At 47.8% G+C, this 23543-nt stretch overlaps 1 protein-coding gene and 1 long non-coding RNA gene across 5 annotated transcripts in view; both read right to left on the bottom strand.

Moving 5' to 3' along the window:
* Positions 1–23543, bottom strand: part of LOC142903597 (bone morphogenetic protein receptor type-2-like) — a 33328-nt gene that overhangs the window by 5381 nt on the left and 4404 nt on the right. For 2 of the 4 annotated variants that reach the window (XM_076049322.1, XM_076049325.1), the window contains exons 2-10: positions 16055–16240; positions 14597–14776; positions 9928–10035; positions 9619–9710; positions 6296–6526; positions 3913–4027; positions 2503–2663; positions 1750–1897; positions 969–1105 (exon numbers count right to left, since the gene is read on the bottom strand). In XM_076049322.1, coding sequence (XP_075905437.1) covers positions 969–1105; positions 1750–1897; positions 2503–2663; positions 3913–4027; positions 6296–6526; positions 9619–9710; positions 9928–10035; positions 14597–14776; positions 16055–16240 — 1358 coding nt within the window. The remainder of the gene's footprint in view (positions 1–968; positions 1106–1749; positions 1898–2502; positions 2664–3912; positions 4028–6295; positions 6527–9618; positions 9711–9927; positions 10036–14596; positions 14777–16054; positions 16241–23543) is intronic. The other 2 variants (XM_076049323.1, XM_076049324.1) reach the window with 2 other exon arrangements.
* Positions 10078–11920, bottom strand: LOC142903604 (uncharacterized). The gene is made up of 2 exons (XR_012929268.1): positions 10409–11920; positions 10078–10376 (listed from the first exon to the last, which is right to left on the bottom strand). It is a non-coding gene; the product is annotated as an uncharacterized LOC142903604 (long non-coding RNA).

The following is a 23543-nucleotide window of genomic DNA, read 5'->3' as shown; positions in this document are numbered from 1 at the left end:
TATGTTTGTACTGCAGTGAAACTTGTGACAAGTCGCCCCGTGTTGCAGAAAGACATGCTGAGGAATCTTCAAATAACTGTGGAAACATTTAAAACAATTTAAGTAATTCTATCATGTGTAATTGCCTTATTTATTATTGATACTCAGTATTGATGAGTACTGAGATGCAAGTACTTATACTCACTCTCCTGTTACAAGGTGGTATCAGCACATATCTAGTTTTCTGTTTCCTCTACCTTAGATACAGGCACTAGGAAGTTTAGTTAGGACGCCCTTTAGCTCATGGCTTGACATTTGATGAGACCAAATCTTCCCGATGCCCAGTGTAAATACACTGCTAAATAAATAAAGGACAGCAATCTTCTCCTCCGTCAAGAAACTACGTAGGACTGGGAGAAAAATCCATCGCTATCCCTTCTTTTCCTGGCCCTACTTATGAGGAAGTGTGAGCTAAAACACACAGTTGGAGTGGAAATTGGCTCCCTGTGATGTCACAAAGGGCGCTGAAACGTCCCCCGGGTTGACCGACGACACCCCAGGCCCTTCAACATACCTTCCAAACATGTGGAAGGCACAACAAGACACATTTTGGGGATGTTTAGAACCTTGAAATGTTACATAACAGCACGTTGATGATGAGGTCGCGGCCCGTTCCTCTGGGAACGCAGCAGAAAGCCGCTGACCACCGAGCGACAAACATTCATCAGCATTTGCCACCATTTCGGACTGAAAATGTAGAATTTTCGTCCAGTCATTCCAAACCAAAGGAGGCTTCGGAGTCGCGCCCAGAGAAAAAAGGCCACCATGTTTCGTCAGACGAGTGGAAAGGGATTCAAGTTGGGATTCAGAGGAACGAGCTGCTGGCTGCGCCGGCCTCCGCTCACCGCAGAGTCGTCATTTGACTTGTGGCACTGCACTCTAACGCACACACACACACACACACACACACACACACACACTGTACGTACCAAACTGTTCTCTTTCCAGGCCTCGGGGAATTTGGGCCGCTGCTTCTCCCTGGACACGAGGACCTGCATGTCCTCAAACGTCGGGTGGTTGCCCGCCTCCGCCTGGAAGGCCATCTGGTAGTCTGGCACCGACTCGCCTTGAGGGGGGACAGGAAGCGACAGGGAGGGAGGCACGCGTCAGGTCACCTCCAGGTATGTGACGAGGTGGTCGCTCGATGTATTTAACCGCTTCTCGTGTGGGCACACTTTTTTCGTTTTCGTTCGTTTTTTGTTTTTTTTGGGAAATTTTGGATTTACAGGTCAGACAAAATCGTGAAGATTGGGTGAGGTGCTGGAGCCCAAAAAGGAGCTTGATGAAAAATTGAAAGAACAGTGGATTTACAGGTCAGACCAGGCGGGCAAACTTTCTGACTGGTGGGGCCACAGTGGGTTGTAAAATGTGCCAGAGGGGGGGAGCAGCAGCAGATGGATGGAGTGTTTTGGTGAGCCACCTCATAGGAGGAAAACATCTATCATCATTGGATATGTAGAAAACATGTTGCTTTAATGCCAATTGAAAATGAACAAAAGCAAAGTTGCGACCAAATCAGAGTCTTTGAGGCCCCACGGTGTTTAACTCTTTATTGAAATGACTCTGAAAACTGATAAAATACAGCTATTTTATGACTTACTGACTATTATATAATTTCCTCAAGTTGGACGGCACGCATTAAGAACCGCATATGGCCCCTGGGCCGTAGTTTGCCCACGCCTGTTCTAGAGTGAGGGCAGCCGTTCTCACCGGGGAAAAGGTCGGTGCATCTCATGAAGACCTCCCAGTAGATCAGGCCCAGGGCGTACATGTCCACCTGCTTGAGTGCAGACTCGCAGTCCCTCAGGTTGACGGCGCCTTCCAAGACCTCCGGCGCCATGTAACGGATCGTCCCCACCTGGTATTTCACAGCAGAGGAGTCAATAAATGAAAATTCAGCATCAAAATACCAATTTTGAAGAGTGTAGTTCGCCGTCACGACCGTGCGCAACATTCGACGTCTCTGCCGTCTCGGTTGCGTTTCGGATCACTTCCCCTGTGGCGGCGTTTTCACTTTCTCCACAGTGGAGCACGTGCGCGTTTTCACGTGCGCACCACCCACTTGAGCACAATGGGGTGGGCGAGTCGTGTCGGGAATAAGAGTGGGGGGTGGAGTGGTCGACAAAGCAGTTTCCAATTCTGCTTCCCAACTAACTACATGCTTCCTGCGAGCGAGCGCTGCACTGGTACGTGAACAAATAAATAACAGAAAATTCCCTTTCCACAGGAAGAGCCAGTGTAGTAATAAGTGACGGATCCATTCATCCATTTAGCTTTTTTTTTTTTTTTTTTCTTCTTTTAAATTCCACTAGCTTTTTACGTTGTCAGCACCATGAATTGTGAAATAAAACAAAAACATTCCTCAGCATCGTTTCCCAAAACTGGAACGCCACGTCAGCGGCTGGCCGGAGCTTTCAGGAAGACAAGACTCAAGGAGAACAGCGCAACCTCTCCAACTCTGACCTCGCTGATGGCGGCGTTCTCCTCCTCGCCGTGACGCGCCGGCCTGTTTCCCGTCAGCTTCATGGACAGGCCGAAGTCGATGATGGCGCACGTGCCGTCGGCCTTGACCAGGACGTTTCGGCTGTTCAGGTCCCTGTGGGACACGGCCGGCTTGTACAGGTCTGACAGGAAGAGGTGGAGTAGGAAGAGGAGGAGGAGGAGGAGGAGGAGGAGATGATTAGGGGGCAATAAAACAAAAACACAAACAAACAAAAAAAACGACAGGAAGTGGGAGCGTCAGCGGCCACCTCCTGCTGTATTGCGCGGTCCAGCAGGGGGCGGCGTTGAGGCGGTTCTGGGTACCTTGTTGGGGGGAGAGATTTCGATCAGTGGTTCTCAACTGGTGGAGTCTCAGCACTCACATTTTTTCCTTATCGTGAAGTCGCCACCCAGATTTATTCCACAGCGCTCCAATTTATTCCGGAAAAAATTAAAAATGCTCGCCCAATTTTATATCCTGTCTAGAAAATAAATGTTTGAAATGACTGAATTAAATAGAATTGTGTGCCCTGCAAAATAAATTAACATTTGCTCACTAAAATATATATATATTTGAGATATTGATTTTAAGGGGCACCATGCCTATGACAGCTGGGAGCAGAACCCCGGTGACCCTGAGCTCGGGAATAAGCGGGATTGAAAATGGATGGATGGATTTTTAGCGGTGGGAAGGCTGGCGACTTCCCACGAAGCCACGACCCAATCGAAACAGCTCTGCGACGTGCTTTTGGGTCGCGACCCACCGGTTGAGAAACGCAGATTTACACTCAAAAGCTCTGCAAGGAGTGTTGGAGTCGCCGCCGCCAGCGTTTCTCCACGTGCCGGGAGAGCGAGAGGGAGCGACTCTCCGTTCCCTCCAAACTCTCCGCCGCTCTCGCTCGCTCTGTGACGGCGATCCGCGCTGACGAAGCCGAGTCTGGCCGCCACTGCCGCCGCCGAGCCTCGGGGAGGGAGGCTCGCACGCCATTTGGATCTCTGCCTTCCCACTCTGCGCTGCTCTGCTCAGCCCCATTTCCCACTTTCCCTGCTCCCCCCGACGAGGCTAGCTCCGGGGAAGCTCTATATATAAACTCTCGGCGAGGCGTGCGTGCGTGCGTGCGCGCTCACGTGCACGCACCGCAACTCGTCCCATGCAAAAGCAGCGTGGGGGCGAAACGGAGACACGTGGAGCTGCGGGGGGATGAGAGGGTCGTAGGTCAGCTGGAGCTTTGCAGAGGCTCATGTCGGAAAACTCCTGCAACCAGGCGCAATATAGGACCCTGCCAGTGGCGGAGTCAACTTTATTCTAGTGGCTATACCTTCTCCAACCCCCCTCACCAGCACACACACACACACACACACACACACACACACACACACACACACACACACCTCCTTTGAAGAGCTCCGTGTGCAGGTACGCCAGGCCGCGGGTGACGGAGTGAGCGAGCCGACAGCTGCTGACCCAGTCGCTGGTCTGAACGCCCAGGTAGCGACTCAGGGAGCCCTGGGAGGGTGGGGGACAAGAAATAATCAATTCACTGGTAAAAACACAAGAGGGAAAACAGGAAATATGGTCCAATGCAGCGTGCAGAGCCCTTGAAGGCCTCAAAAAAAGCTTTAAAAAAAAAAAAGATGTATTATTGTCACTAATGGCCACTAAAATGTCTTTTAAGATCAGACTGTTGTAATGGGAAATATGTGTTCTTGGGTTATTCTTTATTATGTTGTATTCTGTGTCATATGATCACTAGTAGCACGTGTAATCTGTTTGTTTCATAGTATAACCTTCTCGAGACATTCTCCTCGTGGTCCACCAGAGGAGGCTGTAAATGCGTCGGCTTGTGCTGATTCTCTGTGCTTTGTTTTCCTCTTCTTCCCTTCCTTATCTCTTCCCCTCCCAGTCCAGTGTATCAGAGACCTTCCTCCTATTATCCCAGTATTCCTGCATCGGCATCTTCGCTCTTTTCCACAACACTGTCTAATATTTTTTCAAGATATTGTTTACAAAAGGAAAAATGATCTCGTTTTACACCTTGCAGAAAATGAATTTACAATAGGCCTCCTGCATGTTGAGGAACATTTAGACTGGTCCTGGGTAACAATCAGGAGGACGGGGAGTTGGGAGGAAGTCGCAGCAGCAGCAGCAGCAGGGAGCTGAAGGACCTCGGCTTCTGAGCACAATCTTTGTTTTTGTTTTTTCCTGCCCCCATCCCCTCTTTAAAAAAAAAAAAATCACATGACGGCTCAGCACAGTGGCAGGGATCTATTTTAAGAGCGGCCCAACAGCACACTTTTCCTGGGTTTGTCACTGCGTTTAAATTCGGCCGCTTCGCCGCGTGTCGACAGCAAACGGTTTGACTTTAAAGGCGGCGAGTTAAAAATAAAAAGGTAATGAAGTGGCGACTGGGGCCCAGACGCAGCACGCACTTCATCTTCTTCATCTTCCCTCTTCTCCCTCAATCACACAAGGACATTTGCGCATTCGCCGACAAAGGAAAATGTCATTAGGCCTCTTGGGATTTTTTAAATAAATCACATTATGGTTTACTTGAATGCATTATATGTCCCAGACTACTGTCCTGGAGTGCACTGCGTTCCCATGGCGACCCCCACACTCCACCAGCACAATGGGCGCCATTCATAGGCCGGCTGCGGGTCAGCTGACTCTTGGATTGTGAAGCCGGAAGGGAAGGGGGGGCTTTTTTTTATTTTGTCTCAGGTGACAGTGGTCGTCTGCGCGCAGCGAGACGAGCCGCGAGATGAAGCCCCGCAAATTCTGCTGCCTTTGTTTTTACCGCAGATTCTTAACTGGGAGGAAATAGGAAAACTGATGTCAAGATCTCCCTCATTAAGAAATTGGAAGTTGGGCGGATGATATGGCCCACTTCTGCTTTGGGAAGGCGGCCAAATCATTTGGACACTGAGGAAATTCAACATTACCATTTGGTCAAAATGGCCAAGAAGATGACTACTTGCTCGTCGTTAAGTTGTGGATTCAGCCAAAGACGTCCTGGAATTGTGAACTACCCCATTATTATTATTATTATTATTATTATTATTATTATTATTATTGTTATTATTGTTATTATTATTATTAGGGATGCACCAATACCACTTTTTTACAAAACAAGTTGAGTACTGGCATTTCAATACTCACCGATACCGATACTGAGTACTTAATAAGGCCATTACACATTAGTTACTTAATTTAGATTAAATAAATTATTTGAATGTTTTTCTACAACATGGGGCAACTGTCACAAGTTTCACTGCAATACGAACACAAGTTGAGCAAAATTGTCATATACATACAGGCAATTGGTATCGGTGTCGCGGTATCGGCATATATTTTAGGAATATGAGGAGAGTACTCAACCCTGGTATCGGTACCGATACCTGACACTGGTATAGATACCGATACCCGACACTGGTATCGGTGCATTACTAATTCTCAATATTGTTCTCATGATTTTCTTTCAATGAACTGTCCACTTTGCACTATATGCCTTCCAATATCGAAACATGAAATTGAACAAAAAATTGAAAGCGCGAGAATTCCTGCAACGGAACAGAAAACCTTAAATATATCGGTTTGATTTTTGCAAAAGAAAATTCAACGCAATCCCACTAATTCCAGAGAAATCGGAAATCGTGACCCAGAGAAAAATGGTGTTCTTTTCCTTCTTTCGCTGTGCAAACGGCGCTTCCTCTGGAGCCACACCGGGAGCCGTTTTACATTCATTCATTCACTGACTTTGGAAAGAGAACTCACGTGTGGGTAGTAGTCCATGACCATCAGGTACTCGGTGCGGCCCTCGGGGCCCGTGCGCTCGTCGGCAGCGACGAAGTGGCCGATGTTGTCGTGCTCCAGCAGCGGCAGGCGGTAGATGGAGCACTCGTTGAGGAAGTTCTGCCGGTTGGCGCCGGTGAACACCTTGACGGCCACGGGCCGCTCGTCCAGCGAGCCGCAGTAGACGGCGCCGTAGCGGCCACGCCCAATCAGCTGCGGAGGAAGGGGGAGAGATGGCGGCGGGGGACTATTTATAGGCAGCTTGTATTTAATTCTGTTGAGATTTTTACATTTTTGCCGTCTGGAAATAGCGACGGCACGCCAGGTCCCACGTGCAAGTAACACAAAGACACACACCGCTGTCCAAATCGCACAGCGCCCCCTAGGCGCCACCACGTCACATCACAGGCTCTCAGAATAACACCTTAACAGTACATGCACACATGCCAATCACATATGCAACACAATGAAACATCAGGAGCAACAGAAGGCAACTGCAGTGTGAAATGAACTGAGCTTTTCCTGGACGATTCTATCCGTGGACTGCTTGCATTGATTTGTTCAGTCGATTCTGCTGTTCGTGTTTATTGTGATGATGATCAGGTTTTTTTTAGTGGACTGAGCACTTTGAAATTTCTTCCGCAAATGTAAAGTGCGTCAGAAATAAAATGTATTATTATTGTTATTACTGAATGAAATGAATTCCTGCCATTTGCACTGTGAGCTGGCGGTTTGCACTATTCCTAATTGCTAACTGCAACGTCGACACAAAGCTATTTATTATGACTTCATTTTACATGTTGTTCTATTTATTCTGTCGTTCATTCTTAATAGTTGATAATGTTGGTGACAATGTTGACAGTGACAATACATGTACTGAATTGAATTGAACTGAATTACAGACTGAGACAAAAAAAAACAACAACCCAAAAACAATGTTTTTAAAAGTGGCCTCGAGTCTGTTCCAAGTCATTCAATTAGTTCCCTCCACTGAGCTCTTGAGTACTCGCTGTGCTATTAGTTGGGCTGGGAGACGGGGCTAAAACATTTATCTCAGGCTGTACAAAACCATGTGAAAAAGCGGCGTATTCTTGTTTTGTCTGCAAAGACACACACACACACACACACACACACACACACACACACACACACACACACACACACACACACACACACACACACACACCGTGGTGAAAGAAGAAAGTGCGGACGCGCTTGATAAAAGCACAAGGACGTCGCTCGGAATTCAACTCCGGTCTGAAAAGGCAGCGCCTTGCTCCGCTCTGCTCAGCCCATCACGCCGTCACGCAGCCCATGCGGCACTTTATTTTTTATTTTTATTTATTTATTTTTTATTCAAAAGCCAGTTTCAAAAGACATCACGTCGCATTTAATATCTCAGCGGCTGTAAAAACACACCGCCGAGATTTTCGATTCCTATCAGTATTCCAGTTGGTTTTTATATATAAACAGATAAATGGATAAATAAGTAGACAAAAAAATAAATAAATAAAACTGCATTCCTGCAGCCTGTTCCTGAGCTCCGGCCCTGCACCCGAGCGCCACCCGGTGCCCTTAAACGCCCCAAACAATGTGGTGAGCCGCCACTGAAGCCACAGAAACAGGGACTTCCTGTCATAGTGGGAGCTCTGATGTTCTTCCAGCCAAACCCAACGACTCCAAATGGTCTCTGTTCTCATCTCGTAAAAAAAAAAAAAAAAAAAAAAAAAAGACTTTGAAAGAGTCTTTCGCAGTTTCCATGATTGTTATGCGAGGATTCAACCCCCCCCCCCCCCGGCTACAATGCGAGCTTCGCTGGCTCCCATATCAGGTTGTCACCGTCTCCTGTGTTCCAATATTTGTGTGCTTTGCGCGTGCGTCCCTCCCGCCCTCCCGCCCGCCCGCCCGCCCGCCTGCGATCGGATGATAAAGGTCACATTGAGACGACAAACGTAACGGGAAACCTTGATTTATTTTGGGCTATTATCCTCCCCGCCCCCCGCCTCCTTCCTGCTTCTCCTGCCTTTGGTTTCCTCTGAGCGTCCCGGCTTTGAAGAGTGGCTTTGCCAAGGGAGGGGGCGTGGCCTTTTTAAAAAATGTATTTTCACGTCAACATGCTCGCATCATCATCATTATCATCATCAGTGCGAGGATTCTTCCAAGATTAGATTTGCCAATTGAGTGTCAAAACAAAAACGGTCCCCCTTTTTTTTAGGTGCACATTTTATCCTTAGTATCCATCCTGCCACTGGAATAAAGCCACCTGATGGGATTAACTACCTGAGAAATATAAATAAAAATAGTGTTGATGGGGAAAAAAAAAAAAAAGATTCTTAGATTAATCTTTTTAGATTAGATTAATCGAGATTATTGCCAATTAATAATTGATTCACAAATTTAAAAAAATCTGTTTTTTTAAATGAGGCTGGAACTGATGTGCGACCAATATTAATCTATTTACTAATAATCGTGATAAATCGCGATTCTCGATTAGTCGCAATTAATTTCTTCGTAGCCCTCTGAATCGGAATCGAATTGAATCGTCGGGTACCTAGCGATTCCCACCACAAAAAAGAGTTCATTTCGTTCTTTGCTGGAAAAACACTTTGCATTCCATTGTTTGAAACTAATTATATCATATTATATTGTATAGTCTTGCATTGCACTTCAAACACCCTTATCTATACTTGCACATGCTTTTTTTTTTAATCATTTCTACTTTTGTAATTTAACTCACCACTTGCCACTTCGTAAACTCTTTTTTTTTTTTCTTTTTTTTTACACTTACTTTATTCCTTGTGTGCACTATCACGTCAACATTCCACTGCCGTGCGTCGCGACATGTGACAAATAAAAACCTTTAGATCTTGAATCTTCAAAAACACTCGCTGCCTTTAAAAAAACGGCGGCCTTCCTCGCTCGGAAGGAGACAAACGCTAGAAGCCCGGGGTTGTTGGTGCCCTTTGTGACATCACAAGGAGCCGATTTGCAGAAGCATGAGTCATAGCTCAACAGAGCAGCGGCAGCGGCAGCAACTCCATCCTTTGCTGCTGTCTGATTGGTGACAGGAGTGAAGAGACAAACAACAGGCCAAACACAGTGATGATGCAGTGAAGGCAGCATACTAATATAAAAACTGGCCGGCTTCTAATGACAGCCAGCGTAGCGCCGCCACGCTGAATCATTTGAATTTATCCAGGGCCGGCGCCACCAAAAATAGAATGAGTTTGGCGGCCGAGTAAATAAACAGCGACGGGGATGAAAAAGAAATGAGGGAAAAGAGAAAAGGAAGAAAGGACACAAACCTCCAGCAGTTTGAGATTGTCAAGATCCAGGGAGCTCTCGGAGCCGGCCGCCTCCATCATGTTCAGGTTGTGAAGGCCTTGCTTCCCGTCTCCTGACGCACACACACGCACAGCGGGGGGACGGGGGGCGGGGGGGACGGGGGACGGGCAGGGGAGGTGAAGCACAGGGCTCAAGATTAGCGCAAAAAAACATGCAGGCGTGTTCACCACCAAAAAGAGAGAAAATATTAATGAGTAAGTCCTTTTTTTAATTTATTTTTTTGAAGGGAACAAAGAAAAACCGACGCCTCGCAGCGGCATTGAACTCACCGTGCATCATGCGGTAGCCAAAGAAGGCGGCCACAGCGAGCACTGCCAGCACAGACACCGTTGCCAGGGTGATAATTACCGTCTCTTCGTAGCCCAGCGCGCGGGAGTCTGTGAAGAATGGACCAAAAAAAAAGAAGGATTTAAAAAAAAAAAAAAGTATCATCAAGCGGTGACTTTTTACACGGGCGGAGCAAACGGGTCGACGCCGCACAGCCCCTCTTCTGACTGCTGGGAGAGGATTCCCATCGATGCAGTTCATTGCAGCAGCTCTGCAACGGGACTCTTAGTTAACGCTTGCGTCTTGAAATTAACCAACGAAGAAGAAGGTGATCGAGGTAATCAGGGTTGTGTGCGCAGGCCAACCGTAGTTCACCGGCAACCTCAGGAAGGGGGAGAGAGAGCGAAAAGACGCTGCAATCTAAAATCTAACCACTAGATGTTGCTGTTTCCTCTTGAAAATCTCCAAATATTATAGTACAACAGCTGACGCTTGATTCGTCCATGAGCGCCTCTTGAAAATTGGACCACAGAGCAATTCGCAACTGCGCGCTCCCGTTTTGGACGACAGGGATCAACGCAGCTCCATCGAATTTATCGAATTCTGGGTCGATCCTGGTATGTGTTATTTTTTTTTTGCAAGGCTGCGGCAGTCGAGGTGCGCCTTTCCACAGCGTGCACGTCCTGCGTCCTTCGCATCACTCAGCACGGGCCGGCTGCCGCCGCTGCAGGCCACCGGCGCTGTTAATAATTCATGGCTTCCAAGGGCTGCGGGCGAGCGTTTCCACCGACACGCTAGCGTCCGACACCGCCCGCACAAAACCCCGGGGGTCGGCCGTGATTCCGACAGACGCGGACAGCTGATCAAAAATCGCTCAACGTCGATACAATTACCCTTTTTTGTGATGGCAGGTCACAGCCGGCGCGGAGCAGACCCACAATGCACCTTCGAGGTATGCAAGTCCCAGAACTTTTTATTTGTGGCCCCACCCGTCAAAAAGTTGGACGAAGCAGATATAGGGGGCGCTCTTTCATTGTTCCCTCTTTCAAACGTACACAGCCACCAACTGCTAGTGTACTTCTATTGACTTTAAAGGTCCAGTGTGAAAAATTTGGTTTGATTTATGATTGTTATATCGGTAAAACTTTAACATACTGCCTATAAATTCATTGATAAAAGTGTATACATATAGAATATATATAGAGAATAGACATAGAGCAGCAGGGGTCTCGCTTCTAGTTAGCTGCCATCTTGCATTTTTTTTTTTTTTGGTAGCTCGGTATTTAAGGAAGCACACCTGACAGTGCCCTAAATACAGAATTCTACACACTGCACCTTAAAAATGACGTCGTCTTAGCTTAGCGCCATTCCAATGGGATTGCGGTCCTCTCTTTTGTAAAATAGATGTTAAAAAAAAAGAGAACCTGTCAATCTAGTTTAGCCAGCAGTAGCTGTTTAGCCAATGTCAACTGAAGCTGACTTCCTGTCATTTCATCCTGGATTTGCTAGTTTGCATTTTTGCATATTTTTTTATGCTGTTTTCCGGCCCCAGTATAATGTCATTTAGCTAGCGCACGGTGCACACACGCCACGCAAACAACTGAGGACAGGAAGTCGTCATTCAGTTAAAAACACAGCATGTCCGCTAAAGTTTAAAGAATAAGAAAAAGCTCTTTATCTCTATTTTTTTTTTTAAAGTGGCCACCAGCCCTGGTGACCCCTGGAGCAAAGGTGCCCAATTCCAGGTGTTCACATATTTACACATGAGCTGACTGGATATGAACTGCCTGCTTCCTGCCTCTCAGCCTAATTCGCAGATAAATACTCCTTTTAGCAGCTAATTCACTCAGCGCTATTTCTGTCCCTGCTTTGTTATTCTCCTGCTTCAAGGGGAAAAAAAAAAAGAAAAGAAAAAAGACTTCCTGTCTGCACCTGGGCCTGGATGTCGTCACGGTAGCCGATTACCCAGACGGCCCTAATGACTAAACTGTTTCCTCCTTCTAATAACTCTGCCGCCTATCTGCCCCGACACGCTCAATCCAGCCGAGAGGCAACGACAGATTAAAGCAGAAATACGACTGTGACAATGAATTTGGGATTCTTTGTTATTTAAAAAGTCATGTGCTTTTTCAGTTCAGTACAACGCAGGTAACGAGCTCTAAAACACACCCCGCCACGAAGGCAGCCACCCACACTCCCCACCGCCACCGTGTCCCTGTGTTACACCTTCTCTCTCTTAATCCGTCCCGACTCGGCGGAAGGAGTGCGAGTGCCACCGCAGACGGAGGAGCAGTGCCGCGGCGGCAGACGCCTCGTAATCCGCGGAATGCAGAAAGGCGACACGGGCTGTTTGGGGTTGTGCGTTGTCTGTGTGTCTGTGTGTGTGTGTGTGTGTGTTTGGTGCGTGGGCAGCTGTGACGTCTCGGCTCTTCCCCCTCCCTCCCCTCCCTCCCTGTCCCAGTCACACCTCAACCTTGAGGGGAAGAAGGAGCCATTAAACAATGCGCGCTATGCTAGCTCAAAGTGAGTTAGATGCTAAATGACCGTGCAGAAGAAGAAGAAGAAGAAGAAGAAGAAGAAGAAGAAGAAGAAAAAGAAGCAGAAGATAAGGAAGAGGAAAAAGAAGAAAGTAGAAGAGGAAAAAGCAGAAGCAGAGAAAGAAAAAGGAGAAGATAAGGAAGACGAAGGAGAAGCAGAAGAGAATGGAAAAAAAAAAGGGAAGATTTTTGAAAATCAATTTTTAATTTCTGCTCTCACTCACATTTTCAAAAACAACATCACACGACGCAGAGACCAACTCAACCAGTCAAAGAGTAAAAGTACATAATTAGAAGAAAAAGAAGAACGTGAAGATTCAATCCCATCAACCCTCCGTCCGTCCCTCACCTCCCCCCCCGACTCGCTGAGCACCGGCCGTCCCAAAACGGAGGTTCCTCCCCGGCGCCCTGGAGTCACGGCGTAAACACCAAAAATGTAGAACTGGTCTCTGGAGCGTCCCGATGTGGCGCCATCAAAAATTGATTGCGGCTGGCGTTGCCGAGAAGAATCTTTCATTTAACACGGAGCCTTTTTGGTGAAGTGCGCCTCATAGACACGGGACTTTTTTGGTTGTTTTTTTTTGTTGTGTTGTTTGACCAGCCAGTCAACGTCTTCATCACACACACGCATCTCTGTTTTTGGTTTTAACCAACTTGTCCTTTGATTCACACTTTCAGGCTAATTAACTGAAAATCCGCTCCAGACTTCAGTCAACTACTTGCACGTCTCAGCACGTCTCGGCAAATAGTATTGAAGGTGTTTAAAAGGTGTCGATTCCAGCAGGAAACTGTAAGCAGTGAACACCGTTGCTGCTGCTGCTGCTGCTGCTGCTGCAGCTGCTGCTGCTGCTTTCTGGCAAACTGCGGGGCTGCTTGCAGATACATAATTTATACTTTGCGCCGGCTCTGGGGGGTTGAGGGGTGGAGCATTAAAATAAAGGGGATTTGTTCCCCTGTTTAATTATATGCAAAACCACAAGCACTATTACAGGTTGGGGTTAAAGCTGGTGGACAAGTTGGACAAAGTTGGGATGCCGAAAAAAATGAGCGCTGAATTCCTACTGGGTGGAGACAAACCAGAGTATTTATGGTCGCCTCTACGTCCCACACACTCTCTGTGGTTTTTATACAGTGACTTTGTGAATGGTGTGCTTCCTTTGTATTAAAGGCTTGATTTATGTTTTTCTATTGGTAAAAGCTTAACATACTGCCCATAAATAGATAAATAAACAAATGCATACATAGAGCAATGGTCTTGTTCTATGTATACCTATTTCTAAAGGAAGCCTGGTGTGGACAATCCAGGTCGCCTGACAGCTTGTTCCATATTCAGGGCGACTGCTCGCCTCTTCAAATAAACCAACGAAGAAGACGGTGGATGAGGTATCCAGGTTTGGGCACGCAGGCCAACCGTAGCTCACTGGCAGGCTCTTCATAATCTCCAAACATGACACACTTAGTTGCATCATTATGGAATGTTGTTTTTGTTTTGTTATTGCCGTTTGTGCAGCGTCGATCAGAGGTGTGCTTGCCATCACAACAATCATTCAATAGTTGCGTTTACATGGACACAAATAATCGGAATAAAGGCCCAATCACATTAAAAATGCTTCACGTAAACGCGTCAATCGGAAGATTCTGATCCGGTCCGGTCCGTTCGGAACAAAATTTTATCCCGAATGAGAGAGGTGGTTTATGCCGATCATTATTCCGAATGGCGTCCACGTACACGCCCATTCGGATCCCGTCTCGGACTATCTCCACTGCGCACAGCGGCAGCCGGCCATTTTATGGCTAAACATAAACGAAACGATGGACCAGATAAAAAAAAAAAAAAAAAAAAACGCCAGAAAAGTTTGAAGGCTTGTGAACGAGGCGAGGACGTGCGGACACCGCGGCGTTTGTTCACAACACAGGCGGAAGGCGTGGTTCTACTACCATTTCCGGAAAATTAGACAACTCCTGGTGCACGTACACGCACGTCACGATCGGCTCATTCCATTTCGCGTCCATGTAAACAGCGGATTTGGAATTTCCGATCGGCCGAGGTTCAGATCGGATTGGAGAAATGTGCGCATGTCAGCACAGCTGACGTTAATAAATCGAAGGCACGTGATGATGGGAGTCTACTTACAGAAGGGCTGCGCCGTGGTGGGGCTGGGCGAGGTGAAGCCCTCGGTGAAGTTGACGTTGCACATGTCGCTGCCGCAGCAGCAGAAGTGGTAGGTGCCATTCTGGATCTGCGGCGGGAGGTTGGTCACCACGCAGCGGTCCTGGCGGCAGCTCTGGTGGTCGCCGATGTGGGTCCAGCAACCTTGCACAAGGTGGGAGGCGCAAATGTCATCACCCGACGCGTGTCGCCTCCTGTTGCGTGGCCGTTGCTGGGGTTTTTTTTTTTTTTTTTTTTCTTGGAGCCACTTTCCATAGTTTGCAGTAATAGACACGTGGTCAGGAGTGGGCGGGAGCACTTTCACACGCAGCGCTGCTGCTGTCGATGTATTGCGGTGACCTCTGAAATGTTATTCTTCTTAAGTCAGGGGCAAGCTTTCCTGAGCGCCCACGTTGGAAAGGAATTGCGTTTAACCCATGGCGGCGGTTAAGAGGCCTCGCTAGACTCAGTAGCTTCAGTAGGCTCTGTTTGCAAACCAACATCCAATCGGCTCACAGGACTGTTTGGAGCTGCCCCCGTTTCCTCTCGCTCACGTTTGCCCGCTCCTACTGTTTAAACAGCCAGGAGGGCCTAGAACAGCACAACAGGTCATGTGACCCCAGAAGTTCACTGAGGGCGACCCTTATTTGCAATGATGCCGAGAGTACGTATAAAACTAACTCACAGCATGAGTTGAAGAACAGAAAAATAAAATGGTACTACAGGATTTAAAAGATTAAAAACAAGAAGAACAATAAAATACTGAAAACTTCAAATAATTAAAAGGCCAAAGAACTTCGATAAAAAGCCAAAAATTAAAATCAAATTAAGCAGTTGCAGACTGTAAACGGGTGGTTTAAAATAATGTTTCTCACATGTCTATAAGGGATAAAAGTGCCTAAAGTGAGGTTGTGTTGCAAGACGTCAGTAATGCAAACCTGTCCCTTTACAACAATATTGCGGGTTAGCTCTATTTTGAAAGAGGAAGACCTCGTGCTAGCGCACAAACTGCAAATCAAAGTAGGTCGTTTCAAATATGCCGCTGGTCTAAATGTCATAGTGTGACTTCTTCTCGACACGCATATAAACCATTTATGGAAGTGCATTGATTGTCAAGTGCACAGTGGTTAACGCCGTCTCGAATGCCATTTCAGCAACAAAAAAAAAGGAGATAACTTGCAGTTATTTTGACATTTTTCTGAGTTAAAAGGTCCAGTGTGCAAATTAATAATTTTTCACACTGGCCCTTTAAAACTTACGTATTATTTGCAGAAAGTGAAGGTTAACCTGCAGCACTAACTTGAGACCGGGCTCCATGCGACTGAATGAGCTCAACAATGCAAAATCAATGAACTTTATATAATTAAGCGGAGCCAAAACCCGACTCATTGGCCCAAAATTCTCACTGTTGCGTCATCGTCTCACGTGTCTCCAGGACGTTACCTTGTTTGACGAGCCGCACTTCGCCCGGCGGGCTTTTCTCCCACAGGCCGAAGCAGTGGCTGCCCTTGGGGCATCGGATGGTGGTGTTCTCCGGGGAGACCCGGCCCTCGCCCCCGGCCACCCGATCCACCTCCCACTGCTGCTGCTGGTCCGTGAAGGCGCACTCCCTCTCCTCGCCCTGCGCTGCTGCGGTGGGGGAGACAGGACACCAGTCGTGAGTCGGGAGGGGGGGGGAGAAGGGAATCCGACAGTTGGGTGACAAGCGAGGAGAACGAAGGCGGGGGATGAGTTTGCATTATAGCCTGCGAGGCTGAGAAAAAGCTTCAGATCTAATTCATGCAGCCGTTCCATCGCCTCCTCATCGATTAGCCCTGGCGTGGGCAAACCAAGGCCTGGGGGCCATATGCGGCCTGCTAAGATTTTTAATCCGGTCCGCAAGTCAGCAAGTCACAAAATAGTTGTATTTCATCATTTCAATAAAGAGCTAAATACCGCGGGGGGGGGGTTCAAAGACATTGATATTTAAAGTTGATTTTCAATAGACATTAAAGCAACAGGTTTTATTCTACATATTCCAAAATATATTTTTTCTCCAATGAGCTGGGTCACACTCCATCCATCTGCTGCCGCTCCGCTAACCCCCCCGCCCCCACCCCTGTCACATTTTACAACCCACTGTGGCCCCACCAGTCTAAAAGTTTGCCCTCCCCTGGATTCGCCTCATCCCAAACACCCGACAGTCACAGTTCAAAAGCGGAACGCTACAAACTCGCGACCCACCAGTTGAGAAACGATGACACGGTGGAGAAGACAAGGCGCCGCCTGAGACTGCGTGAGACGCAGTTTGAACAGAGACGAACTACAGGACTTGACTCAAGTTAAAGACGGAAGGAATATGATTGGCTTATTTGGAAATGGACTCCCACGTTTGTCATTTTTATGTCGTTCTTTTATGTCACAAGAGAAATTCTTAATCCCTCCCCCCCACCTCCCAGTGTGTGTACACGCTGCCGACGCTGGGGTCCGTTTCCTGATAAGAGGGGAAACACGATGTGCCTGCTTGTTTTTTTTCCCTTCACTCCCAGCTGCTGCTGCTGCTGCTCCCTATTTTCCTCCTCGACGGGGGCGGAAAGATGGGAGCGAGGAGGAGCTGCTGGGTGACTGCGCCCTGGCCAAGGTCGAGCTAGCCTGTGTGGGCCAAAGTGTGTGTGTGTGTGTGTGTGTGTGTGTGCGCGTGTGTGCGTGTGTGTGTGTGTGTGGGACTTGATGCAGCGGTAGCTCAACCGGGCACGGTGCCAACCCTCCTCCTCCTCTTTTGCTCCCATCCACAGATAAAGCAATCAGCCACTGGTGCGCCCACCCCCCACGAACCCTCCACCCCTCCGCTGCCCCTCAACCTGTAGGGCTTCGCTGGCGAGCGGCGGAACCGCAAGCGCAGGTAGAGACGGAAAGTCCCGAGACTAGAATGCAGTACTTTGGTTGCCGCAACGGCTCCTTCGCCCTCGGAGATTCAACCGCGGCTACTCACTTGTCCCTCGTCTTCCCGACCGGAGGAAGCGGTGGAGGGGGCGGGAGGCGGGGGTGCAGAGGTTACTACCGACGAGATGGAAACAACTCCTCCTGACGCTTTGGCTTAGCTTAGCTTAGCTTAGCATGGATGCCGCAGCACAAGTCAGCAAAATTTATCCGAGTGATGTGTTAGCAGTTAGCACAGTGACCACTGTGGGCTCTGAAATGGGCCAGAGGGGGGGTAGCGGAGCAGCAGCAGATGGATGGAGCGTTTAGGTGAGCCACCTCATAGGAGGAAAAGATCTATCATGGGATATGAAGAGAACATGATGCTTTAATGTCAATTGAAAATGAACCAAAGCAAAGTTGCAACAAAATCAGTGTCTTTGAAGCCCTGCGCTATTTAGCTCTTTATTGAAATGACAAACACTGAAAAATGGATGAAATATGGCTATTTTATGACTAACTTATTATGAATATAATTTCGTCAAATTTGGCGGAACGGTGTTAAAAGCTTAGTGAGCCGCATATGGCCCCCGGGCCGTAGTTTGCCCACGCCTGCGTTAGAACGACGATGCTGAAACGGCACAGAGGGGCTTCCTTATGTGGGCAACGTGTTCTTCCTTTCTTTCTTTCTTTATTATTTAAAACACCACAATGGCTCCAGCAGAGAAAGTTCACTCTCTCGGGCTAATGTTGCTATGCTAATGTCACAGCTCAGCAGGAAGCCTCGAGTACGAGTATGTTTCACCAGTCTGCCTGAGATAAAGCCGACCGGTCGAGGAACCATCGCATCGGGGGCTGTGTGAAGACTCTTTATTCGCACGCTCCCAATTCTAATCAACACGCTGGAGGGACACACTCATGCTCACGCTCACGCACGCACACGCACACGCACACGCTGCACATCAAAGATGTTGTACGTTCTTCCCGCATGCCAACAAACCAGTCGTAGAGGGAAAATGATGAACATTTGTGTCTAAACAGGCCCATACGTATTTATGTATTCATTTGCGTTCCGCGCCGCCGGCTCACTCCAGCCGGCAGTTACATATTCAACATGACAAGACACATTAGGGTACGTTCAAGAGAACGAAACGTACACCCACGGTAACCTCAGGATTGACGTGTCTCCGTATTGTAATGGCGAATAGAAAAAATGTCCAGAAATGAAATGAGAATATTGCAGACTGATTCACTTTCCTCCTCGTTGTAATTCATGAGAACCAGGACTTGCTCCTGAACATGCAAAAACAAACCAGCCCAAGAATCTTTTACTCGTTCCATGACATTCCAGCTTTTCTTTTTTTTATATATATACAACATACGCTACAAATGTAAGCATGTCGCGGCAACTGTGTATCAAGTCCAAGGCGAGATCAAATCCAAGGCCGCAACTGCGGCCGCAGCGAGTTATTATTATTCCCCCCCCCCCCCCATTATCTACCGAGGAATGTTGACTCTTAGCCCAGAGCTGTTAGCGTTAGCTCCTGGCACGGAGAATTATGCGCAGGAGGCGGTGGGCGCATGTTTTTTTGTTTTGCTTTTCTGCCGCAGATGAATTTTCTCTTTTATTTATAAAAAGAAAAAGAAAAAGTCGTCCAGCCGGCAACCTGAAAATTGCCCCCCCCCCCCCCCCCCACGGAGAACTTGCTGTGAACTCCTTGGAATGCCAGCGAGGCGCCGCGGAACCTTTTCTCTCCCCAACAAACTACCGTACTTTGATCCATCTCTTAAAATGACGTCGTCGGCCTCAAAGCGGTCATACTTCGCTACGCTTCTTTTTTTTTTTTTCCTCTCTGTGTCCCCTTCCATTCCAATTGCTCAAAGTCCAGAATGGGGGGGTGGGTGGGGGGAGAGGGGCGAGGGGTGAGGATGTGAGTGGGATGTGAGGGGAACAACAGCAGGAAGTGACAACACCCAGCAAGTTTGCAGCGGGCGCACAATGGCCTGGCGCCAGCCCAGAGTGCACAGTCGGTCGCTCCTCCTTCAAAGGCTGCGTGGATCTCGTATCTCGTGTATGAATTATTAATTTTCAGACTGAGAATTCAAGGCTGTGGAATCAAAAACCTCAGAACCCTGCAAAGTCTGAAAGAGCTCTTTGAGTAGCATTGAATTGAATTGTCTTTATGTGAAAGACCTCCAAAGTGCATTTTGATTCACACTGTATTCCGCTATTACACTGTGTTTGGATTGTGTAATCATACTGTCACACTACTAGACGACAATTGTACTAGTGACAACATGAATTGAATTGAATTCCTGTGTTGTCATTAGTACAACGAAATTTGAAAGTCTCTCCCTTCGGTGCGTATCGTAAATTAAATTGAAAAGCAATGATTACGAGTCCAATAGAACTACTAACAAACCCGCCATAAAAAATTAAAAAAAAGACACATTCCACATCCATCATCACTACTTTCACGTTCGGCACTTATGAAGAGGGTTACTGGCTAAAAATGTTGGGAATTCTAAATTTCCGATCCGTCGGCCAGTTCGTATCAAAAGTACAATAAAAATGTCGGAATTGGGATTCGTTTGGGTGCCGTTCCTTTTCGGAAGCTCATCATTGAGCGGTTTCCGTTTTCCGAGAGGGCGATGTTGGTGGGAAGTCAAACCCCTCCCCCCAAAAAAGCTCTCTGGAGTAGTTTTTTACGCTTGGAGGCTTCTCATTGGGCGGCAGGGCGAGCCAATGCGCTGGTGTTTACCCATGGCCCAGTTACTTGCTAATCTGGCCCCCTTCCTCCTCCTCCTCCTCCTGCTCTCCTCCCCCAATTGGCCTTCGGTGCTCCGTCCCTCCCCGCCACCCTCTCCCCTCTCCCCCCTCCCCCCTCCCCCACCCCCTACAAAACAACAGCGATTTAATCTGGCTCCTCTCCTTCCGACCTGCCAAGGCCTCGCCGGAGAAACGCGAGACAAGACAAGTCGGAGACTTGATTAAAAGTCAGCGAGCAGTCGCTGCTGCTGCTTCTGCTGCTGCTACTGGTTCCCAGCTCAGATTAGAGGAATGGACGGAGGGCACCGGGGGATGTGTGTGTGTGTGCATGTGTGTGTTTTTTGCACCGGGCATTGCGGGAGTGCCGACACGTCCCAGGCATGGAGATCAGGCTCGGTCTGAGTCGGATAAAAGACAGCGTTTTGAAGCTCAGTCTGATACAAAGCAGGACGAGAGCCACATAAAGATTGAAATGAATGAACAAATGAATGAATAACGCACAGCACCGGGGCTACCACTTCCATGACCCCTAGAATTGCGCAAAACCTCAGTGCCTCAATAAAAAACTGGTAATGGAAACACCTAAACTTGGAAAATCCTCTCAAAGACGGCTAAAAGGTCTTGAAGCTCTCACAAGGTGCTTTTTCAGGCGTATCGATATCGAGGTATATCGCAAAAGTGTCATGGAAACACTTTTCCCCCCCCCCGCATTTACACGTCAGCGGGGGGTCACGTGACCAGTTCACTTCAAGGGAAAATGTCGCGTTGTGATTGGACGGAGGAGGAGGAGACGGAATATTTTCCGATTCACACCATTCAATGCAAACACCTGCGAATCGCAATTGCACTTTGGCGAAATTTTCCGAACTATCGCTTTTATTTTGCGATAAAACCATCAGGGAAACGCAGCCACTGCTGCTGCTGTTGTTGTTTGGGTGCTAGCCGGGCCTACGGGGGTCTATTTTGCTGACGCACCTCGCCCCCCCGATATTTGCAAAGTCCCCCCGTGGTTGGTTTTAAAGACTGGAGGGAGGGGGGCCTGAGGGAGGGGGGCGGGGGGTGGTCTGAGCGGGCTTTAATCTGTCCCATCTGTTGCCTGGGGAGGACAGCCCCCCCCAAAAAAAGAAATACACCAGCACCACCAGCAGCAGCACTCCAGTCTGTGTCTGTCTGGGTCTGGTACAGTTATGTTAATCCTGTAGCTTATACGACCTCCGAGCTTAGAGAGGCCTCCATTATTGACCGCAAAAGCCTTTTTTTTTTTTTTTGACCCCCCCACTCTCCATGCCCCCTCCCCCTCCCCTTTATACCTCAACTTTCCCCAAAATGCGAGGCGTAGATGACAAGAGTGGCCGCGTGTTTGGCCGTCACCACCGCGGACCCGGCCGGATGGATAATCCCAGATTATTTATGAACGAGCAAAAGTTTTGAAGCCGTGTGATTTAAAAAAATTCCGCTCTCATTCAGCCAATAAACAGGCGGCGGGAGATTTTTTTCCCACCCACTTTTGGATGAAACAATTTCTGTTATTGTTGTAAAATAACCCTCTGACACACACACACACACACACACACACACACACACACACACACACACACACACACCTAATTTTTGAATTGGTGTTGATTTCCATGTTAACAGTAAACAGAGAGAGAGAGAGAGAGAGAGATCCTACAGCTCCAGAATATATAATTGGCAAGCAAAACAAGCTGTTGCATTATAATATCCTATATCAGTATTTTATACAATACGGTGCATTTGTCAACACATTCCAAACGCCTCCACGGACAAGCCAGCCTGTTGTCAGAATGCCTCGTCACGCCCGATCAACAAAGACAGAGCAACAAAGTAAATCAATAATCTGAGACCCTCCAAAACATCCCGCGACACCCGCTGGCAAATCAAGACTTCCGCACTTGATATTTGACGCGATAGCATCAAATTTCTCGTACGAACCCCCCAAAAAAAAAAAAAAATTCTAAAATTGGCCCTTCCGCCCTGCCTTACGCAACGCCAACCGGCCGTGCAACAGGAAGGAAGGACGGAAGGAAATGATGACCTCTCACCCAGCGGAGGAAATAGAGAGAGACTTTCTGCCGCGATCACTCGATCACTTGGAATCCATAGCTGTGCAACAACGCAAACCCACTTTAGCGCGCACACACACACACACACACACACACACACACACACACACACACACACACACACACACACACACACACACACACACACACACACACACAGTGTGTGCACCGCGCAGCGTCGGGCCCACGGAGCCCTCTCCTTGTTAAACCACGCGCTGTCACTCCCAGTTACCCTCCCCAGGCTGCACCTTTTGTTTGGCTGCAAAAAAAGGGGAAAAAATAGAAACACTCACTAATTTCTCATTTTTGCCAAAACCAGAAGCTCAGTTGAACACTGTCCTATTGTGTCTCTCTGGGGGTGTGCGGGTTTTTTATGTTTTTTTGTGTTCTTTTTTTTTTTTTTTTTTTAACTCCCGGAGCCCCAGAACGAGCGAGCGACAACAAGAGACATCGCGCACGTTGATTGATTTTTTTTTTTTTATTCCAGGTTTCCCCCCCACAATTAATAGGAGCGCGAGGCTGGCTGTGCGTGAGAGCGACCCCCGCCCTCCCACCTCCCACCCTCCCCGACCCCCAATCCTCCTCCCGCCGTCACGGCATCCGCTTGTACAAAAAAGAGAAAAAAAGAAAAAAATAGATGGCGCCTTTTATATACTTTTGCTGCAGAGACGGCTGGAGCGACGGCATCGAGAGGATCAAGTGTTTGTTTGACCGTCCAAGTCAAATGTAAATATTTCAGGGCCGCCGTTTGCTCCGGTGCTATATTTTTCTTTTCTTTTTTTTTTTCTTTTTTCAAATGTTTTATCATCTCGCTCGAGAGTCAACAAGCGCTCAGTTTGCCTGAAGGCCAAGTCGTGCGAAGCTAAAGCAGGGCTGGGCAAACTTTGACTGGTGGGGCCACAATGGGTTCCAAAATGTGCCAGAGTCAGGGGGGGGGGAAGTGTTTTCATGAGCCACCTCATAGGAGGAAAAAATATCTCATGGGATATGCAGAAAACATTTTGCTTCAAAGTCAATTGACAAAATCGAAGTTACCGCGAAATCAGTGTCTTTGTAGCTCCACGGTGTTTTGCTCTTTATTGAAATGACCTTTGAAAACATTGACAAAATGGATGAAATACAGCTATTTTGTGACTTACTATTAATTAGAATTTATCATTTCTTCAAGTTGGGTGGG

Source organism: Nelusetta ayraudi, unplaced genomic scaffold (genome assembly GCF_046127955.1).
Source record: "Nelusetta ayraudi isolate G7.1 ecotype Tasmania unplaced genomic scaffold, CSIRO-AGI_Nayr_v1 ptg000114l, whole genome shotgun sequence".
NCBI classification, from domain to species: domain Eukaryota; kingdom Metazoa; phylum Chordata; class Actinopteri; order Tetraodontiformes; family Monacanthidae; genus Nelusetta; species Nelusetta ayraudi.
This window is presented reverse-complemented; position numbering and strand designations above follow the sequence as displayed.